Raw genomic sequence first — 21,745 nt, forward strand, 5'->3', positions numbered from 1 at the left:
GCGGGACAGGGAAAGCGCGCCCCCGCTGGACAGGGAAATAGAGAAGCGCGCCCCCGCGGGACAGGGGAGAGGGTAGAGTAGCGCGCCCCCGGTGGTTGGAGATAAGAGCGCTTAGAGTGGTTAGGGGGTGAGACGCGTGCTCCCGCGGGAGTAGTGGGATAGAGCGCATTCGCGAGAGATCAGAGGAGGAGAAGCGCGACCCCGCGAAGGAGCGCGCTCCCGCGGGAGGTGAGGAGAGGGGCGCGCGCCATGTCCGCCGGGACGCTCCGCATGTGAGTGAGTGAGTGAGTGAGTGAGGGAGCGGGCGGGCAGCTCCGGGCCGGGCCGGGGATGCGGGGAACCGGAGCCCGGGCCTCGGTGTTCGGGCCGGGGTAGTCGCTGCGCCGGGCGGCCTGGGCCTGGGCCTGTAGGGTCGGTACTCGGGGTACAGGCCGCTGCTGCTGCTGCTGCAGCTCCCGGGCCGATGTCCGGGTGAAGCCCGACTGTCCTGCCCCGCACGGTTCACTTGGCCCCGGAGCCCGGACACCTACTGTCGAAAGGTTTAAACCATTTGACCAGAGATGCTACAGCCTGGCCCGCTGTTACTCTAGCACGTTGTGTCTATCTGCGGGGCTCCACAAGAGGAGGCCGTGCCCCTGCTACTCTCCCACTCCCTTCAATCCCACCTGCTTAAAAATATATTTGTGTAACCTGCTTAAAAATCTATTTGGACAGGAGTCATATAGCAGGGCAACAGGCCTTTTGGCCCAACTTGCCCATGCCGACCATTACACTAATCCCTCCTGCCCACGTTTATTCTAGATCTCTCTAAACCTTTCTATGGATATGTTGATAGCAAAGATACTATTTGATGGATAGTAATGGGTTTGAGGAGCTATGGGTCAGGTCAGATGCACAAAAAATGGGGGGTCTCAGTTTGGTACATGTAAGAATCTGTAGTTCTTTTCCACCCGTTAAAAACATGGAAAACACCAACTTTTGGTTGGCATGGACAAGTGCTAGTGGGGGTGACCCTGATGGGTCAGTTCCTATGTTGCGCAAAAGCTGGAAAGTGAGGTAATTACTAGCTGGAACTGAAGCGCCAGAGACGACTTAAATCAACAGGATATTAGCCGCAGGTCTTTTTAAGATTTCAATCCGGGAATCCTCGCTTTGCCCTGTATCAAAAGTAAGTTAATAATGCCTTAGTTTTCTGAGTGCTCCAGTTTCCTACCACATTGCATCAATGCACAATTGTTTTCATTTCCGGGCTTAATTCGGTTCCCTCTGTCAGTTGGCACTTTCTATCTGCAGCCTGAAAATTAAGGTCGTGAGATAACATAGAACCCCGACTAGGTCAAAATGGACTGAAAAATCGGCTGTTTTTTCCATTCCATGCTGCATGGGAAATACGTGTTTCCCCATGAACATGTACGAAGGGTGCATTCCTCCAGTCAGAATTTTATGTCACGTGAAAATTTACGCATGAAAACCTATCATGTCACTTATTGAATAGTGTGCAGATACTTGGCCTGCTGCTATTCAAGTTAAAAAGTTAATTAAACTTAAATTTAGAGCTGAAAAAAAATCAGGTGGCAACCTTGTTATGTTCTTGATTTTGATCAATTGATTTGTTTTAAATTTTACCATATGGAAAATTTGGAGGGAGTTGTCATATGGTCTGTTAATGAGAAAAATGTGGTTTGAGTTTGAAACTTGTTGGTCTTCCAATGTGAAGAGTTGTCAGCCAGTGAATGCTGCTTACTGGCACATGGTGGGGGAATACATGCTGAGGGTGCACACAATGCAGCCATTACAAAGCTCTGAAGGAAGTCCACAGCACTAGGTCGTCCTGCCACTAGGTACTTAAGGACTGGATCTCGTGGTGTAACCTCACACTCATTCCAGTTGAATATTATGACTGGAAAAAATTAATTATATTTGCTAGAATGTAAATATTGTAGGTGAATGCAATGATAAGCTAGGGATGGAGAATGGTAAGAACAAAAGAATATTGCCTTCTGCCCACCAGTTGACAAGAGGTGAATGTTCTATGCTGTATAATTGCATATTTTATGAGTAAAATATTTTTGGATAAAAAAATCATAGCTTGTTTAGTCATCAGATGCATTTTACTCCTAAAATGTGTGAAGCAAAATCCTCTTGTAAGAAAACCGAATATCAGCTACTTGATCTTGCTCATGGGATAGTCCCTAGCATTATGCTCATTCTGGTTCTGTTAGCAGATTAATATTGAAGGAGTGAGTGTTTGATTCAAGCATATTAGTCTTTGTGTTGTTGTCTCGGGACAATCAAGCCATTTCTACCTTGTTAAAGAACGGTTGCGCAGTGGTAGAGTTGCTGCCTTACAGTGCCAAAGACCCGGGTTCAATCCTGATAACGGGTGCTGTTTGTAGGTTCTCCCCGTGGAATGTGTGGGTTTCTCCGGGATCTCCGGTTTCCTCTCATACTCCAAGGACATACGGGTTTATAGGTTAATTGGCTTGGTATAATTGTAAATTGTCCCTAATGTATGTAGGATAGTGTAAGTGAGTGGGGATCGCTGGTTGGCACAAACGGAGTGGGCCGAATGGCCTGTTTCCATTCTGTATCTCTAAACTAAACTAAAATATGGTTCAATAATGGTGTACATTTCTTTGACTTTCAGACTGGCCTGTGGCGATGTTGAAGGGAAATTGAATGTATTGTTTAACAGAGTACGGTCAATTCAAAAGAAAAGTGGAGATTTTGATGTGAGGACATTTTTGTTTATAAACTAGTTTTGTCAAGTGTTGTATTGTACTTTAAAAATAATTATAAAAAGGATTGTATGTATTATCAAGTTGGCTACCTAGCCATTGTGTGCTTTTTATTGTATTTATGTGTTAAGCTGGCAGTGGCTAACTATGAATTTTATTTGGGTCTAGGATGTATTTTTGCCTTTTGTCGCTAGTTGTACTAGTTAAAAAATAATTTGTTATGTTGCACTAAGAAGAAAACATACTTGTATAACTTTAACATGAAAACGAGTACATTTCAGGCAACAATATTGATCTCTTAAAACATTGTTTTATAAACATAAGTTGTAGCCATATCTTGAGTTTTGTCCTGAATAAACCTATTCTAATGATTGCATTTCCTGGATTGGAAAGTATTGTACAACTTTAGTTCTGGGTTTGTGATTCTACATTAAAATATAATTTGTTTTAAAAAAGGGTTAGCCACTAAATGGAAGATGTAGTTTTTTTAAGTGCGTGTTGGTTAGGTTGCATTTGAAGATGAACTTTAAGATGACTATTGTAACATCATGTTCGGTTATGGGAATATATCGATAGATAAGGATTGTTTTATTTTTCTCTGGTATACTAGACAAATAAAAATTTTGAAAATGTTTAGTATTCTTTGTGTTAAAAAGTAATGATGAATTGTAAAATTATTTTTGTTTTATTGGTGGACTAGCTAATGACGATGTATAATCTGGAATGGAAATGATGAACTTTGTGAAGTGGCAAAAATTGGAAAACAATTGGAATAAAGCTTTTAAATAAATTTATTAATCAATATTGCCAAATGTTAACTTTTCATTATGGCGTTCTTGTACTTGTAGCTACTGTTATGTGTAGGAAATTTCTTTGGAACCTCAGCAGAGGCAGAATTGGAATGGGAAGAATACAAATCTGGAGCCAAGAAAGGTAAATCAGTAACATTGTTGTTGTTCTTTGGCAGTTTCCAAGTGTAAAATGTTGTGAGCATTTATGGGTGCAGTAGGTGTGATTCTTATGCAGCAGGATGAGGCGGCCTTGGAGGCAGATTCTTCTTTCCTTCAAAGAAGGAAAATAGCAGCAAGCTGTTGGGCTATTTATTCATTTGCATTTCCTCAAACATTCGCATATTTAACTGTTAAATTTTAAACTAGTATTTATTTTAAGGTTCAAATACTTTTGATGTTTATAAATGTCAGAAATATGGATTTTTGACAGCTTTCCCATCCAAGGATACTTGAAGATACTTTTTTTTCCCAGCTCTTTTTTCGTTAGTAGATCTAATAAGGGTGGAGGGGTACCCAGTGCATGATTCCATGAAGCTGCCAAAGCTCCCGTTGAAGTGAAGGACCTTTCAGTGGGGGTTAAAACACACTTTAACCAAATATTTCTTCTGAAGACTGCATCGGGCAAATCTGGACTTTTCATTGGATGGATAACTGCATATAACTGAAACAAACACATTTGTAACATCACCTAAGGTGGAAGGAATATTTATTGAGAAGTGCAATAAGATAGTTTTAGATTGAGTGACGTTTGCTTAGCTGCATAATTAATCCGCATTAGTGAAGTTACTAAATATTTACTGAAATCTCACGCCAGAGTCAAGTATTTTGACATTTGTCTGGTAACAGAACAATGAAATTCTCACTTGCGGCAGCACAACAGATATGTAAGCAGAGTACTCTGTAAACACAAGTACAATATTAAAAAGTTCAGTTTGTGTGTATTTATATATGTGTAGAAAAAACAAACAGTAATAATTCAAAAACAGTGCCCCAAGTCTATGTAGTGTGAGGCTTATTTGGAAGTTGTTTAATAGCCTAATGGTTAAAGGAAAGAAGTTTCTCCTAAATCTGGATATTACTGTTTTCAGACTTTGATACCACCTTCCTGATGACAGGAGTGGTGTGAGAGTGTGGTAAGGATGGTGTGGGTCGCTGACGATGCTGGCTGTTTAGGCAGCGACTCAGTGGATCCTTTCGATAATGGGGAGGTCAGTACCTGTGATGGATTGGGCAGTGTTCACCACATTTTACTATCTTCTTCGTTCTCTTGGCTTTCAAGTTGCCAAACCAGGCCGCGATGCAACCAGTCAATATGCTTTTCTCTACCTGTAGACTTCAAGAGATCATTCGTTGACATTCCGAATCTCCTCAATCTTCCAAGGAAGTAGAGGTGTTGATTTGATTTTTATTACCTGATCTTTTTTTAGTAACATGTTTAATGTATTGTTTTTAACTTTTTAATGATTGAAATGTTCAACTATCAGTTGAAACCTAATAGTGCGAGCGAAATGTGCAAATAAAATGCAGAGACTAGGTACATTTGAATTTTCTTCCATGTACAATTGTTTTAATCGTGCTTTTTTTTACATTGATCCTTTTTTCCCAGCTCCAATGCAAACATATATATTGGGTGCCAACGCTCAAGAAACAAAAAAATATTACTCCAATGTAGATGGATGTGAATTGACAGAAAACATTACATATTTAGGTATGTAGAAACAAGGCACTGCTAATACTGGGTTACAAAAAAAGACACAAAGTGCTGGAGTAATTCAGCAGGTGAGGCAGCATCACTCGAAAACATAGATGGGTGATGATTTGGGATGGGACCCTTCTTCCAATCTGAAGAAGGGACCCGACCCGAAACATCACCGATCCATGATCTCCAGAGATACTGCCTGACCCGCTGAGTTACAGCAGCACTTTGTGACATATTTAAGTATATTCTGTATTCTTGTAGTTTGATGTATCTATATTATGGTTGTGTGTATTCCTTAGATTGAGCATTCTAAGATCCAGTGAACTGATGTTTGGTTTTAAAATCCATACAGAATGCTTTTAATGCCAAATTGGTACGGTGTTTCTTCAGTGTGATATGTTATACTCCTGTAGGTCGGAAAGGTGTCTTTACAGGAGCATCAGGTTTGCAAATTGCTTACCTGAGTGGAACAGAAGCCCGGAATGAACCAGCTCCTGCTTTCTGCTTTACCGCTGAGGATGTGACAAATTTGAAGAGTTCACTCGCTGACAGCTCCAAATTCAAGGGGGTGGATCTTCTCCTGACATCACAGTGGCCAAGAGGAGTATGGCAATATGGAAACAGTGTGGTCAGTTTATTACCTTCAGGTGTTTTAAATATTTCTTTTTAAGAAGCACCTTATCTCTCAACATTTAAAAAACCATTTGGATAAGCACTTGAATTGCAAAGGCATAGCAGACTTGTGGCCCCAAGTGTTGGTAAAAATGTGATTAACATTGATGGGTCCTTGATGGTCAGCGTAGGCAGTGTGGGTCTAGAGCAGTGCTTCTTAAACTGGTGAATGGTTCACCAAAGGGCGAATTAAATTATTTTGGGGTGAATGAAACTCAAGGGGTGAATGAAGGGTGAATGACTTAATTTATTCAGATATTTATATATTTTATTTTCTTTACTTAAAAAAGGCATTGCCTTAAAGTGGTTAGTAAGCTCTTATTGGTTTACTAGCAGTGGAGCTGGAAATTTGATGTTTTTTTCTCTCTACCTATGGTTTTCTAATTTCAAAGTAGCAGGATATTTCCCAAATGTTGAACTTTAACTTTAGTTTGTGTTGCAATTTAGCTACCAAAGTTGATATTTGGTGGTATTGTGAGCTTTCGTCAGGGAGAGTTATAGAAAGTTATATTAGTTGGATACTAATGTATTAAATGTCATACTCCATGGTTTTTTGAGCTAGTTTTCCAAGAAAAAAACTGCAGTTATCAAAGCCCGAAAGGGTAGGGTGGGGCTGAAGCCCAGTGTTTAGACATTGGAATGTTTTTTTTATAATTCTAATAAAATGATTTTCCAACTGCAATGGTAATTAAACTTTTTTTTGCTCCTAGTTTTCTTTACATTTTTAGTTCAAAAAGTTAAATAAAATAAACACTTAAGAAATGAGTTAATTTATGTTTTTTGCTCATGTGGCAATATAAATTATATATAAAATTATACACAAGGGAGAATAAGACGAAAATTACCAAAACATAAGAAAATTTAGTCAAGGGTGAATGGAAATTTTGTGATTAAAAACTCAAGGGTGAATGACACTGAAATAGTTTAAGAAGCACTGGTCTAGAGTATTTAAAGATGGTTCAACATCTAGCTCACATAACGCTTTCCACACTCAACTAAAACTTTGCTCATTAGGAAATGTTTTAAGAATGTTGTGCAATATTTAAAATGGGTAAATTAAAAGTGTGCATAATTTTAATAACACCCGAAGGTCTGGAACTTCTGCCGAATTCCCAAGGCTGTTAGATTATCATAGTCCTACTGCAGCAAGTGCAGTGTTGACTTTTATAATTCCTTGCATTTTCATTATTTGGTGTTGTGTTTATTACTATAGAAATAATTTAAACATTATAATACAAATGTTGCAAACTACACGGTGGCAGGCAGTAGACACGACTGTCCGGTACTTTTAACCTTTGCCGGCGCCAACACGTGGAGACAATTGTACATTACCTAGGTTGTATGTAAAACAAAGCGTATCACTGTACCTAGGTACCCTAAAGATTTCTAGGTACCTGTGATAATATAGTATCATTCATTCATTAATTCATGTATTAATTCATTCATCAACAGTCCATATAGAGGTGTTGTGAAAAATGCATAACTAACCATATCATTCTCTTCTGCAGGAAGATATTGATAAAAAACTATGTGGCTCTGTGCTCATAGCAGATCTTGCATCTACCCTAAAACCCAGATATCATTTTGCTGCTTTGGAAGGAGCTAATTATGAAAGATTACCGTACAGGTATTATCACCTATTCATTTCATTCAGTTCAGAGAAGGTTTACCAAAATTCTGCCTGATTAGCTACAGAGAGACGTTCGGCAGACTTGGATTGTTTTCTCTTGATCGCCAGAGGTTGAGGGGAGTCCTGATTGAAATACATCGTATTGTGAGAGGTGTAGCTAGGTGAGACAGCCAGAACTTATTTCCCAGGATGGAAAAATCAAATATTAGAGGGCATAGCTTTAAGCTGAGATGGGCAAAGTTTAAAGAAGATGTGCAGGGCAACCTTTTTACACAGAGGGTGGCGAGTGGCTGGAGCCTGCTGCCCGGTTGGTGGTTGAGGCAGATATGATAGTGACATTTAAGAGGCTTTTGGATATGCAGAGAATCGAGGAATATGGATCATGCACAAAGAGATGATGATCTTGGCATCATGTCCAGCTCAGACATTGTGGGCCAAAAGGCCTGTTCTCATGCTGTACTGTTCTGTGATTCATTCGGTAAAATGCTTTTCTCGTAAATTCTTATCCCAATTGTGGTTACTTTCCTGCACTTATCATTTTTCAGTTTTGTAGGAAGAACTTTATGTGCATATATGTGTAACATCTGTTTTGCAGTATTTTGTAAAATTATACTCTTTCCACTTTTGAGACTGATTTGGGAAGGAAAGTTTCAAAGTGAAAATGTGAATTTTAGTATGTTTTATGGTGATGAAGTTATTAAATTTTGGTAAAGTAACTAAAATTTTGTAAAGTGTATCCACCTTAAAGTTCAAAGCAGCAGTTGTCTTCATTTGATTACTTGCCACCGCAGACTGAGAATGGGAATGAACTGCTGTTAGACACTGGTGTTGCAGGAATTAATAGATACAGTTTAAAACATTATTTAAAGTTATTTCAAATTAACTTTCTCATGGTTAGCAGATTAGAGCAGATTCTTTTTTTAATTAAACCCAATCTCAATAGAAAAATGCACAAGAAAAGACACAAAGTGCTGCAGTAACTCAGTAGATCTCTGCTGGACATGATTAGGCCACGTTTCGGGCAGGACCTTTCTTCAGACATCAACTTAACATGCTAGAATACTTTAAAGAAAGAGCTGTAGTATAAAGTTGGGGGCAATATTGTTACATTGTAAAATATAGCTGATTGTAATAAATCATGGAAAGTTTTACATTTGTTATTATGTAAACTAATTTGAGCATATACTTGTCTAAATTGAGCATTTTGAATAAAATTTGTAAATCAACAATTGTAGACAAGTAGATCAAATTATTCAAATTGTCTCGACATACAGCATGTATCTTTAAAGATAAATGACCTGGAGATAAAGATGGTCCCTCTGCTAAATGACTATTTGAAGTGTCGGAGCATTGCCGTGGTTTTGTACTGTGGGATTAATGCAGCAATGTCTAATCTGGACTTCAAAGCCATCTGTCTGTTTAAGCTTTTGTACATTAAAGGTCACGAGATGAGGCTGTAGAAAGGCTGTGCTTTTTTATGTCTCCTCTAGTCCAAATGAAACTTGTAGGTGAACCAACAAAGCTGGTAGCAAACAGTATTGCTTAAACCAGAAATATCTAGGTCTGAATTACTTGATATTGGAGCTTACTGTGCTTATACTTATGAACACTTTAATTATAATTAAACTTTATTTTAAATTTAGAAACCATATGATACTACAGGAAAATGCACAGCATGTCACCAGGTTCATAGCACTGGCAAATATCAGCAATACCAGTAAGAAAAAGGCAAGTAGACAAGATTCTGAGTTACTGACATAATTAAACTTTGATAGAACATATCTGCAATACTCTGCATTTTGAATGTTTTCTTAATTTTAATGGAAGTATAATACTCAAGTCTAATAATGTATATCCCTAAAATATTATCTGTTTTAGAATAACTCATTTTTGATTAATACTGAACCAAGCTTGATGCCTGTCACTTACCAATTTAAAAACTTGGTTAACTCACATGGTAGTATGGATTTTCAACGCATTTTTGTTTTTACAAATGTCAGACTCTGAACACTGAAATAAGCTCTTCAACCCACCATACCTATCCCATCCTTTTTACCCACATTAAGTCCTTATTATCTTTGAGTCTTGTCCAGATGCTTTTTTAAATGTTGAGTGTGTCTGTCTCCATCACAGCTTCAGGCAGTGTCCTCCACACTACAACCACCACGAAGACAAAGGAAAATTAAACTTTTCTCCCCATAGAATCTTTTAGCTACGTTGACAATATGACTCTATGTAAACAAGCTAGTAATTGTTGGCTTAGCCATCTGAGGCTGAAAATAATGTTCCTGTTGGCAATAATAAGGATGCTGGCAGGTTTAGTGAGTGTAAGGAAGATCATTTCAGTTGGCTTGAAGGAGCGTCATGGAGGCAATTAATCTGATTAGAGTTGAAGTTACTGAGGGGTGACATCAAAGACAATAATGGTGTAGATGACAGAAGCTATCTTAAAATTAGTTAATAAGAAACCACTATCATTAATTTTTTAATATTTCTAGAACTGGTACTAGATTCCTCTTTTTTTAATACTTGCTATCATATTACTTGTTTGTTTTTACTTACACAGTACTTGTACGCATTTAATATTGTACCCATGAGTTCCATGGAGTCAACTGAATTAGTGAAACAACCCCTTGACGTTACAGAAAGTCCATACGCGAAAATGGCCAAGGAATTTCAAAGATCAAAATTGGGGGAATCTGCATCAGTAAGTATATATGGGAAAACCTTTTTTTGGCAATTAGTTCGAACAAAAAGTTGTAAGATTCTTGAACGTAAAAACAGAAAATGGTAGAAAAATTCAGCAAGTCAGGCAGCATTTGTGGAAAGACAACCAGTCAATGCATTGTCTTTGCCAGAATGTAAGCTTTATAAGCTTTAGTTCCCCCTCCAGCAGACCCTGAAAGACATCAAGCATTTAGTTCCATGTGGTCTGGAAATAAATATTTTGACAGTGTGATGTGAATCCCACATTTTGAAGGCAATTAATACTTTTCTTTATCTCAAGAGCCCCAGGGCTTGATATTCGTTGTCCATATTGTATATTAATATCATAATAGGTTATAAACTTCTGTGAACTTTGAAATGAAATTATTTTTAACCACCTCGTGTGTTATTTGCATTTACATACAGATGTTACATTCCATGATTTCATTTGTTGGTTCTTTGATAGATTATTGACATTTTTCTTTGTCAGTGTTAATACTGATTTTTTTCCTGTTATTATAAAGAAATATTTGAGCAAATAGCTAGTAAATTTAATCCTTCATTGGCACCAAATTCGTTTAAAAAAAAAACAACTCAATTTTTGAAATGAGGCCAAATTAATAAATGGAGAACATTTGTAACATGCTATTATTTATCTTGTACATTAATCTATGATGCTGTAATTTTTGTTTATTAAGAAAGTTGCAATAAATGTGGTGCTTATTTGTAAAGTCTATTGGAATGTAATGGGCACAATTACATTTAACAAACTATTAAGAGACTTCTAAAAATAAAGACTCGTCTTGTAATTGTGTAGGCTGTATGACAGAAGGATAAGAGGAACAAATTAATGTTACATAAATTCTGTGCTGGTAATACGTTTTACGATTAGAGCATGTATCTGTGCTAAATGAATTATATTTCCTAAAGCTTGGATTAAGGAAATTATATTATTTTCTGAAATAGGATTTTGGATTAATAAAGAATTGTTATTAAATGCATTTATTTGTTGAAACAAAAATTGCACAGATCTGGAATAATTCTTGAAAATTGGGGTACAGGAAAACATTGTTTATGGAATAAGTGGAGAGGAAGGGGGTGGGGGGGGTAATATATCGAAGAAACTGTTAGTTGACAATTAGAAACAAAATAAAAATAAGTGGATCTTTTTTCATGGAAAGCTGGGATTAATGTGGTACAGCAGCAGTTTCTAGTCACAATTCACAATCTATATCAGTGATTTGGCTGAGGGAATCAAATATGTTGTTAAGCTTGTTGGTGGTAAGAAACGAAGTGGGGATGTGAGTACAAACAACACAATGAAATATACATGTGCTAAGTGAGTTAGAAAATGAGCGGCACAACGGCTCAGCTGGTAGAGCTGCTGCCTTACAGTGCCAAAGACCTGGGCTCAATCCTGACCTCTGGTGCTGTCTGTGTGAAGTTTGCACGTTCACTCTGTGATCATTAGGGTTTCCTCCCACTTCATAAAGACATGTGGGTTTATAGGTTAAATGGTCTCTGCGAATTGCCCCTAGTGTGTAGGGAGTGGATGCATGTGGGATGACATAAAACGACTATGATGTTGGTCGGCGTGGACTCGGTGCACCAAAGGGCCTGTTTCCACACTGTATTTTTAAACTAAATTATATAATAAGGCAGATGGAGTACATTATGGAAAATGGTGAGGTTATTCACCGATAGGAAAAAAAACCCAGAAGTGTTTGAAATGCTGTTCAAGTGATGTGGGTCCTGGTACACTCACTGGAAGCTATTGTGGAGATGCTGCAGGCAACAAGGATGGGAAATAGTTTGCTGCCTTTACTCCAAAAGGATGGGAATATGAGAAAGGACGGCTTACTGCAATCATGTAGGGTCTTCTGAAACCACACTGAAAAAGTGTTCACAGTTATGGCCTACCCTTTAGGTAAAGGTACAGTTACAAGTGCAGTTTAATATTGTCACATGTACTGAAGTACGATGAAAAGCTCTTTTGTTGTGTGCTATCCAGTCAGTGAAAAAACTATACATGATTACAATCAAACCGAGCACAAGATAAAGGGTATGACGTTTAGTGCAAGATCAACTCCGTTCCGATTAAAGATTTTTGATGGTCTTCAATGATGCAGATATCAATTTCTTCATGTCGATGCATTTTAAATCTGTCATTTGTATTGCTGATTTGTTATTTTTGTTTTTGGAGGATACACAATTCTTCTTTGACCTGAGCAAACGAGAAGGAAAGAAAAGATTATCTGGCGAAGGAGGACCTCATCAATCAAAACAGGCCCGTAAGCCACGTAAGTGTACGCTTTGGAGTCCGAGCGGGTGCTCATTCACCCATATTGTGATCAGGAAGCAAAATTTCAAGGAAAAATCCATTTGAGGTTGTAAGATATTACTATCTTTTTTGCGTCACATGATATCCCATGATGAGAGACTAAAGTTTAAAAATAAAAAGTTGGAAAATGTTTTAAAAATACAACTTTTTTTAACAGTATGGCGACAATCTCAATTTTTGTCCAAAGCCTGTAAACGTTTTGTTCTACATCATCCATTGACAGAGACGGGAATCTGTCCATGTATTTATTTTAAACATTTTCTTCAGTCCATTATCAAGCTTTGGGTAATTATTCTGTGTAAGCTGGGATGTCTGTAATTAAATGATGGAGACGTCAGTGTTCTGCTATTCCTGTGTTTTTTTTGAAGAGGAATAGCCGAGTCAAATTGCTTACTAAATTTACAGTTTAGTCCAAAGCTCTGTTAGACAATAGACAATAGGTACAGGAGTAGGCCATTCGGTGAGGTGTTAATTCAAACACTTTGCTCAGTCAGTATTAACAAGGGTTATTGCATAACATGATATCTGAAAGAATACATTATTTCTGTGACATCAATGAGAAGCGCTCAGATACTGTTTGCATTGAGGACGAAAGCCAAAGCTTGGGCAGAAGCAAAGCCACTGTAGAGATGTTTAAGTAATTTTCTTGTCTTGTGTAGTTCTTCGAGTATTCTCTTGCCCGGTGCCAAGTGCTGGCCTGTCTTTAGGTAATAACTGTGGTTTATCTACATTGTCCCTTGCTGCCATAGCTTTTGTCCATAAGGATGTAGTTTCTATTGGAATTAGAAACCTTGGTACATTTTTAAACTGAAAATATAATTTTGTGCTGAATTCTTTTTAATGTTCCATTTATTTCTGAAATCAGATGTTCTATCAATTCTCTTTTCAAGCCCATTGTTTGCTTTTTGAAGTGTAATATTAAAAGTTCTTTAATAGCTGTTTTGAAGTTTTTTTTTCCCTTCCAATTATATAACTGACCTGTGAACTACGTTCCCTACAGTAGTGCTGATCATAAAACATTCGGCCCATCGAGTCTGCTCTGCCATTTGTATTGCTGATTTGTTATTTTTGTTTTAAGAGGATACACAATTCTTCTTTGACTTGAGTAAACGAGAAGGGAAAAAAAGAAATGGCTGATCTATTTTCCCCCCTCAATCCCATTCTCTTGCCTTCTCTCTGTAACCTTTGATGCCCTTTCTAATCAAGAACCTATTAATCTCTCTTTTAAAAATATCCAATGACTTGGCCTCCATTGTGGCAATAAATTGTCTGTGGCAATAAATTGCACAGATTCACTACCCACTTGTTAAAAAAATTCCGCCTCATCTCCATTCTAAAGATACGTCCTTTTATTCTGAGGCTGTACCCTCGGGTACTAGACTCCTACTACTAGCTACTGGCTAAAGTACAACTTCATAATGTTGCAGCAGGAGAAATGCACTCTTCTTCATCTACATGGAAAGTTGATAACATGAAACAGCACCTAAATATGTGCCTTTCAAAATCTTCAGAGTTTAGAGATACAGAATAGAAACAGGCCCTTCGGCCAACTGAGTCCATGCCAACAAGCGATCACCACGTATATTAGCACTATCCTACACACACTAGGGACAGTTTTTTCCACACAGAGGGTGGTGGGTATATGGAACAAGCTGTCAGAGGAGGTGGTTGAAGAGGTACAATAACAACATTTAAAAGACATTTGGACAGGTACGTGGATCTAAAAGGTGTAGAGGGAGATAGGGCATCTTGGTTGGCATGGGCCTGTTTCCATTCTGTATGACCATGATGCTCTATTCTGAGTTCCTAGTGTGTATACTTTTTCATGAGCTCTTAATGTAGCAGAGCTAAATTCACTAAGCATTTTGTTCTTTCTTTAGCTAAGCCAACAAGTCCTTGCTGGTTCTGCCTTGCTAGTCCTGAGGTAGAAAAGCACTTGATAATCAGCATTGGTACCCACGTAAGTATTATACATTTGGTTCAATGCCTTTTGTCTGAAACTGTGAGTTTGGCTGCCACTGAAACATAAAGCATCATAATCGTCATTAAGTACCTGTTACGATGGAGTTTCCTGCATTGTATTGCTAAGGGTTGATCTCTGTAAAGGTGTAGTGCTCTAATATTCAATCTAATTTGCTGTGACTGCCTTGCGCTGTTGGTTGTATTCATCTACTCTTCAGGCTGTATATAAACATGACCTATTAGTACAGACCAGCAAGCAGAAAATAAAATGTTGTCTTTGGGATGGCTGTGCAGTTGTATTAGTATTGCTGGTTTAAATGGCTGTGATTCCATGACAATTGGAGCCTCCAGAAAGTTGCTAAGGTATTCAGTCCACATTATCTGCAGAGATAGACTAGACACGGATAACTAAAAATGCAGGTACCACTAAGGCCCTCTTTTTACCTGCTCAATATACTCTCAAAATAAACGTAAATGTACTTCGTAATGTTCTAAACACGTTAATATAGATTAATTCACAGTAAAACATTGAAACAGCTAAATTGAAATGATGCAAGTTAAGCTAACAATATTAAACTAACATAAAATTGTGCATTCTAATTATAAACGAGTGATGCAAGATCTCCGAGATGATGGAATTGTTCTTTCTTAATAAGATGCTGTTTATGGTAAAATAAAACCTGCTACATCATGGATGTTTGCACATGAAATTATATGTCATAGCATTGTTATGCATTCTGTGTAGGATAATTTTGAATGCATTGAAAACTGCATCGTTAACTATTTTCTGGCAATTACATGCATTACTAATGGTAAATGTAACTTTTCTTTTATAGTGTTATATTGCCCTTGCCAAAGGCAGCTTATCTCCTGATCATGTACTTATTTTGCCCATTGGACATTACCAGTCAATGGTGGAGCTTCCGTCAGAAGCCATTGAAGAAGTGGAGAAGTGTAAGGTGGCTTTGAAGAAGTTTTACAAGAGCATTGGGAAACGGTTTGTGATGTTTGAAAGGAACTACAAGAGTCAGCATTTGCAGCTGCAGGTAATTTCCAGTCATTTGAATAAACCCTTTAATGCTGGAAGATGGTCATTGTTTAACATGAAAACAAGCTTGCTTTAATTTTTAAAAAGCAGCACTTGTAGAGTGTCAAAATGTAATCAGCTATTTGAATATTTAAGCACTTATAAATATGTACTAGACTGCTGTTGTGGTTGTTCTTACATCGATTGGTTTTGCAAGTACCAGACCAGTCCTAAAGTCACCACACATAATAATATTGAGGTGAAAATGTCACAATAAAGGAATGCCCAGTCAGCATATCCCTTTAGCACTTTCAGCTCAGACATTATATTACATTAGTTTAAGTCTGAAATAGTTCCAGATATACACTATCTGCTAATGACGACAAAATTTGCTGAGGGATCGCTTGTCCCAATGATGTACTTTTCACTGACACACTTAATAAGTTGGTGGCTTCATCTAAAGTTTACCCTTTTGTTTGTAAATAACATTTTTTTACGGTACGTGTCATGAGCATCATTAAAAAATGTTATTTCATTTAATTTCCATCCAGGTGGTTCCTGTCCCTATTCAGTGTTGTACAACTGAAGACATTAAAGAGGCTTATATTGTACAAGCAGAGGAGCAACAGATGGAGCTCTTGGAAATCCCTGAACATTCAGATCTCAAGCAAGTGAGTTTGGGGAACTTGAGCACTAAATACCAAAATATTTGTTTATTTCTCACAGCTGAGTACATTGTGAATATACAAGAAATTAAGAGGCAGGATTAAGTAATTGGTGTTGAACCAAGGAAGTGCAGATGCTGGTTTACAAGAAAAGGACACAAAATGCTGGAGTAACTCAGTGGGTCACGAGGCTGATCCACTGAGTTACTCCAGCAATTTGTGTCCTTTTACTGGTGGTCCAGCAAGCCTTCAATTTTCTAAATTAAACCCCTCCAACCCTTGAGGAAAGCCTTTGTCTTTCCTCAAGGGTTGGAGGGGTTTAATTTAGAGAAAGAGCATCTAAGAAACAGGTCCTTCTGCCCACCAAGTCCACGCTGACAATCAATCAACCATTTACACTAGTACTACGTTATCCCACTTTCTCATCCACTCCTTACACACTAAGAGCAATTTACAGAGGTCAATTGACCTACAAACCTCTGATAAATGGTTGATAAATGCACTGTGGTGCATTATAGAACTTTAATTCCTTTATGCGTAAATTAATGAGATTTAGAAAATTTCAATTTACCTGCCCTTTTGCTGCTGGTGTTTAAGAACGAACTGCAGATGTTGGAAAATCGAAGGTAGACAAAAGTGCTGGAGAAACTCAGCGGGTGCAGCAGCATCTATGTAGCGAAGGAAATGGGCAACGTTTCGTGCCGAAACCCTTCTTCAGACTTTGCTGCTGGTAGTGTTTCCCAATGGCAGCTACGGGGAAAATAAAATTCTCATGTCACTTTTTTTTCGTTCTAATTGTCTTCTCCCTGTGTCCTCTGGTTGTTGACCTATTAAATATCGCTTTGAGATCCCTTAGCTTCCCTGTTCAAAGGAGAACAAGCCCAATCAATCATCTACAGCATCAAAATCCCAGGTGGCTATTGGGCTGACAGCTTTCCGACCTTGTTTGCTTGTACCCACGTTCCTTGTAAACCAATACTAGGCCCGGCTCCAGGTACAAAATAGTCTATCTAAAACACTTTCCTGTCCTATTAGCAACAAAACAAAGAATGGTGCAGTGGTAGTTAGTGGAGTTGCTTTCTCCCAACTCCAGTGACCCAAGTTCAATCCTGACCTCTGGTGAGGTCTGATTCATGTTGCAAAAACTCACTGTGACCACTTGGGTTTCCTTCTCAGGTGCTTGTTTTTCTATGCAAAAGGTTGGTAATTTAATTGACCACTGCAAAATCTCGAATTGAATTGTGTTGTGTACAGTAAGCACTGAAAAACATCTTAATCAAAACATAAATAAAATGGGTTAGGGTAGGTTTAGTGTTACCATGGGTGCTTGATGGTCAGTACAGACTCAGTGGGCTGAAGGGCCTGTTTCTGTGGTAACTTAAAGTTTTATAAAATGTAGCACCTGGCATCTAGGAAAGAGATGGCTGCCAATAGTAAAGGGACAAAAATAAAGAAATGGAATTGAAGGGCCACCATCACCGAGGAAGTTTGGGGATTAGTGGAGATGAATGGGGAAGTTGATGTTTGCTGGGGCTATTGATTTTTGACCGCATTTTAAGGCTGGGAGAGTGTACAGAAGTAATAAGAAAGGATCCTATGGTGGGATGAGAAGCTTAAAGGTGAGGTGTGGTGGTCATGTATTTGCACATGATCTTTATGGCTCCTGCCTCTATCATGCTCATTTGTCTCTCAGGATTTAAAATAACCTGGATTTATAAATGTCAGCCTCTTTAAATCTGTTTGTATTTAAACTATCGCATCTTTGTAAATTCTATTAAGATACTTAGCCCATGTCATCAATTTCTCTTCACCTGAATCTCTTCTTAATCTCTATTCCTCTGACCATGGCTCTGTGTAACTTTTTTTAAATACATAGAAAAGTTATCAGTTTAAAGATTAAATGTATATAACGAGTGATTTAGTATTTTTACTTCTTTGCCATTTGGGTAATTGGTTCTAAGTAACCATAATCACTGGTAAATATTCCTGAACCGTTACATTTTATAAGTTTAAATTTGAAAATTGGGTATGAATATTATCTTTTTGCAAAAAAAGTGCTAGAGTAATTCAGCAGATCAGGCATCGTCTCTAAAGAACATGGATAGATGACGTTTCGAATTAGGACTTTACAATCAGTCTGAAGAAGTGTCCTGCCCCGAAACATTATCTATCCGCGTTTTCCAGAGATGATGACTGACCTGTTGAGTTACTCCAGCACTGTGTCTTTTTTTTAAACCAACAACTTGTGCATGTAGTCATGGAATAAGTTAACAATTATTGGAAGATGACCATTAATTTTTTTCTGAGAACCCAGCAACAAATATCACTGCAGCTGTTTGGGAGTGATGCTTATCAGTCATATTGATAACTGGTCCTGAAAGGTGCAAATAGCAGTCGGTGATTTGTGACTGACACAACTGTGGCCTTGTGAAACTCACTGTCACCACCTTCTCTGGAATGTTAATGCTGTATTTGTGTTTGCAGAAAATGTATCCTGAAGATCCATGAATATTATAGCTGAAGGCCATGTCCCCTAACCAGTATTGGTGCGAGCACAAATTGTGTGGTTCAATGTGAGGATAAGTGAGGGGAGGAAGGCTAGCAACATGGGGTGTCATTTACTGTGCTGTTTCAAAGGTAGAGAGATAATAGTCAGAGGGTGGTGAATCTGCCACAGAAGGATACAGAGGCCAAGCTAGTAGATATTTTTAAGGCAGAGATCGATAGACTTGTGATTAATACAGGTGTCGGAGGTTATGGGGAGAAGGCAGGAGAATTGGGTTAGGAGGGAGAGATAGATCAGCCATGATTGAATGGTGGAGTAGACTTGATGAGCCGAATGGCCTAATTCTACTCCCATTCCTTATGACTAACAATTTTTTGTTAATTTGTTCATAAAAACATTATTAATCATAACCGATGAAATGTCTTTGTACTAGAATCTATAAGTGAACATGCCCATGTTCTGTTTAGTAGTGATTATGAAATGCCTGCAATTCCCATTGATATAATTTCCTGTCGTTCTGGTTATTGACGGCAGCCTTGGTGACGATGATACATGGGGCTATTTACTGCCGGGGATTGGCTTCAATGGCTGGTACCGCCATCAATCTGGAATAGTTGACGATAGGCTTTCGTGATGAAAGGTTTGATTTGCCATTTATCAGATTGCCACTTTCTTTGTCTGAAGTCATTGTTTGGGCCTTTAAATGTAGACTATAATGCTAAAAGTAATTGTGAAACTATTACTCTGCGGTATTGTAAGTGCATTGATTTTTGTTTTATAGATAATTCAACCTGGATCGGCATATTTCTATGTGGAGCTGGACAATGAAGAGAAGTTATTCCACAGAATAAAGAAACAATTTCCTTTGCAGTTTGGAAGGTACGAAGAGTAGGCAGGTAGTTTCAAGTATCTACAGTCTTGGTGGGCCTGTGTTGCTTAATGCCCTTTAGCTGAATGTAGGCACCTCTCATTGTGTATCCTGCAAGAGAGCATTTAGGCCCCAAATTGTAATGTGTGATATTTATTTTAGAAAATAACTACTTCTAGTTCAATATGATCCAAACTAATCTGGACCGTGAGTGCCAGACATTCACGGCATACAGTGGCTCAGTGGTAGAGACCTGGGTTTGATGCGTCTACGGGTGATCTGTACGGGGTTCGTACGTTCTCCCTGTGACCAAATGGGTTTTCTCCGGGTGCTCTGGTATCCTCCACACTACAAAGACATGCAGGTTTATAGGTTTATCAGCGGCACAGGCACCATCCCTGGAGAGAATGAATGGGTGGTCTTAATAATAATCTTAATAATAATTGCAAGCAGGATATATAAAGCATATAAATAAATTGCTTTGATTAGAGTGCCCATGTAGAACTGGTAGTTTAAAAGGGCCTCAATAAAGAACATAATTATTTTATTTTACCCCATTGCTGTAAAATGCCTGTTGGAGGCAAGCTGCTCATCCATTTTTGTTTTGAATTTTGGCATATTTATTGTGAATAATATGTTTGTCTGCTATAGAGCCATCTTTTCAAGAGAAACCTACTGTATGCAGTGTCAAAATACATCATTGAACTCTGAATGAAAACTAAAAGTTTATTTGACAGCAGATTGCACGAGAGAGCAGATGATAAAGTTGATCTATTTACGTATCCAGTTTCAGGATCCATGCACTAGTTTCTTGTATGAAACAGTTCCATAAGTAATATGTAGTTAAAATAAAGGTGCCCATTTTCTATAAAGAATCATGGTACATTGGGTCTGGAGAGGGCATAATTAAAAAAAAACACAAATGTTGGATTGCAGCAAAGCATTGCTATTGTCTGGTAATTGTGTAGATTTGTAAATATTAATTGTGTTTTTACTGAGACTTTTACCTTATAGATGTCCGTGAGAATGAATAATTGCATATTATGTTGTGCGTTACTTTGTGAGACAGTATTGAATAATGTGTAATCTTTAAGCGTTGCTAGTTAAACTTCATTCATATATTTAATGTTTTCTGAATTTCCTACAGGGAGGTGTTGGCGAGTGAAGCTGTCCTGAACATCCCTGACAAAGCAAATTGGAGGGAATGTAAATATAGCCGAGAAGATGAAATAGAATTTGCCAAGTCCTTCAGAGAGGGTTTTCAACCATATGATTTTTCCTTGCTTGATTAAATTGAATTTATTATCTTATTTATAGTGAATGCTTTCAACAGCATTGGTCAATGTTTCTCTGAAAATAATCCATTTGAGAGGAATTATTCCAGGTGCTATAACTTTGATACAGATATATTTTTCAATTGCAGAACAACGTGTGCTGTTATAGTGGACTGAGTGTAATTGTGTACATACGTCAAGGTCAGTTTTTAAAGCATAGTAAAGATGAATCCCATTTTTCTAACATGAGCTTTACAACTGGTTCCATTTCACAACTCCTTGTATTTTTTACAAAGATGCAATTGGAAATTATTGGTTTCATGTGATTCTGTAAATTGCAGTTTTATTTCAGTGGTTCTTGGGTGTATTTTTACAATTTTATAATGAAACAAATTAGTTTTTTTTTTAAAAGAATGTTTACACTGCAGTAGATTCACTGGTGCATTTCCCCATGTTTGATGTAATAAAATCCATTACTATGATTTGCTTTCGAGAATCAATGCCGTATGTTTGTGCCTGTGAACATGCGTGTGATTTCTCATCAATTCAAGAGTGTTTTTACTGTTATATGTCCTTGAACGGAAGAATGAAATCCTTGCTTGCAGCTGTACAACTGGTTGTAAACACAGTACTCAATAGATAGTATACAACAAAAAAGTTCAATATATTTCAAAAATACAGCACATAAATTAGATTTGTATTAATTAAACGTGCATTATTGCAAAAATGCATAAATTAAACACATGTAAAACACAAGGTACCTGTATAGTGCAAAAAAAGTCCCTGGTCCCTAGTGCACCCGAGGCAGTTCATAATGTTCAATAACTTGAATAGTGTTAGGATGAAGTTTGATGAAGAAATGTCAC

At 37.8% G+C, this 21,745-nt stretch overlaps 1 protein-coding gene across 2 annotated transcripts; it reads left to right on the top strand.

Moving 5' to 3' along the window:
- The first annotated feature begins 118 nt into the window (after positions 1-118).
- cwf19l1 (CWF19 like cell cycle control factor 1) lies at positions 119-21,361 on the top strand. Of its 2 annotated transcripts, XM_055652937.1 has the most exons (14): positions 119-272; positions 2,648-2,732; positions 3,587-3,671; positions 5,136-5,237; positions 5,642-5,856; positions 7,409-7,527; positions 9,174-9,258; positions 10,097-10,237; positions 12,440-12,536; positions 14,458-14,537; positions 15,376-15,585; positions 16,118-16,237; positions 19,519-19,616; positions 20,753-21,361. In XM_055652937.1, exons 1-14 carry the CDS (start codon positions 250-252, stop codon positions 20,895-20,897), a joined length of 1,605 nt encoding a protein of 534 aa, XP_055508912.1. In that variant the 5' UTR covers positions 119-249; the 3' UTR covers positions 20,898-21,361. The 2 variants fall into 2 exon arrangements, with proteins under 2 accessions (XP_055508912.1, XP_055508913.1); XM_055652938.1 differs by lacking the exons at positions 119-272; positions 2,648-2,732; positions 3,587-3,671; positions 5,136-5,237 and having other exon boundaries at positions 5,696-5,875.
- Positions 21,362-21,745: the final 384 nt, after the last annotated feature.

This window comes from Leucoraja erinacea, chromosome 22, assembly GCF_028641065.1.
Source record: "Leucoraja erinacea ecotype New England chromosome 22, Leri_hhj_1, whole genome shotgun sequence".
Taxonomy (NCBI): domain Eukaryota; kingdom Metazoa; phylum Chordata; class Chondrichthyes; order Rajiformes; family Rajidae; genus Leucoraja; species Leucoraja erinaceus.

Bases quoted from the DNA above. Each gene is read 5' to 3' on its own strand.
- cwf19l1 (XM_055652937.1), top strand. From the start codon at position 250: ATGTCCGCCGGGACGCTCCGCAT. The intron at 5,238-5,641 runs GTATGTAGAAAC...ATACTCCTGTAG, and splicing joins AGAAAACATTACATATTTAG to GTCGGAAAGGTGTCTTTACA. The intron at 10,238-12,439 runs GTAAGTATATAT...TTGTTTTTGGAG, and splicing joins AATTGGGGGAATCTGCATCA to GATACACAATTCTTCTTTGA.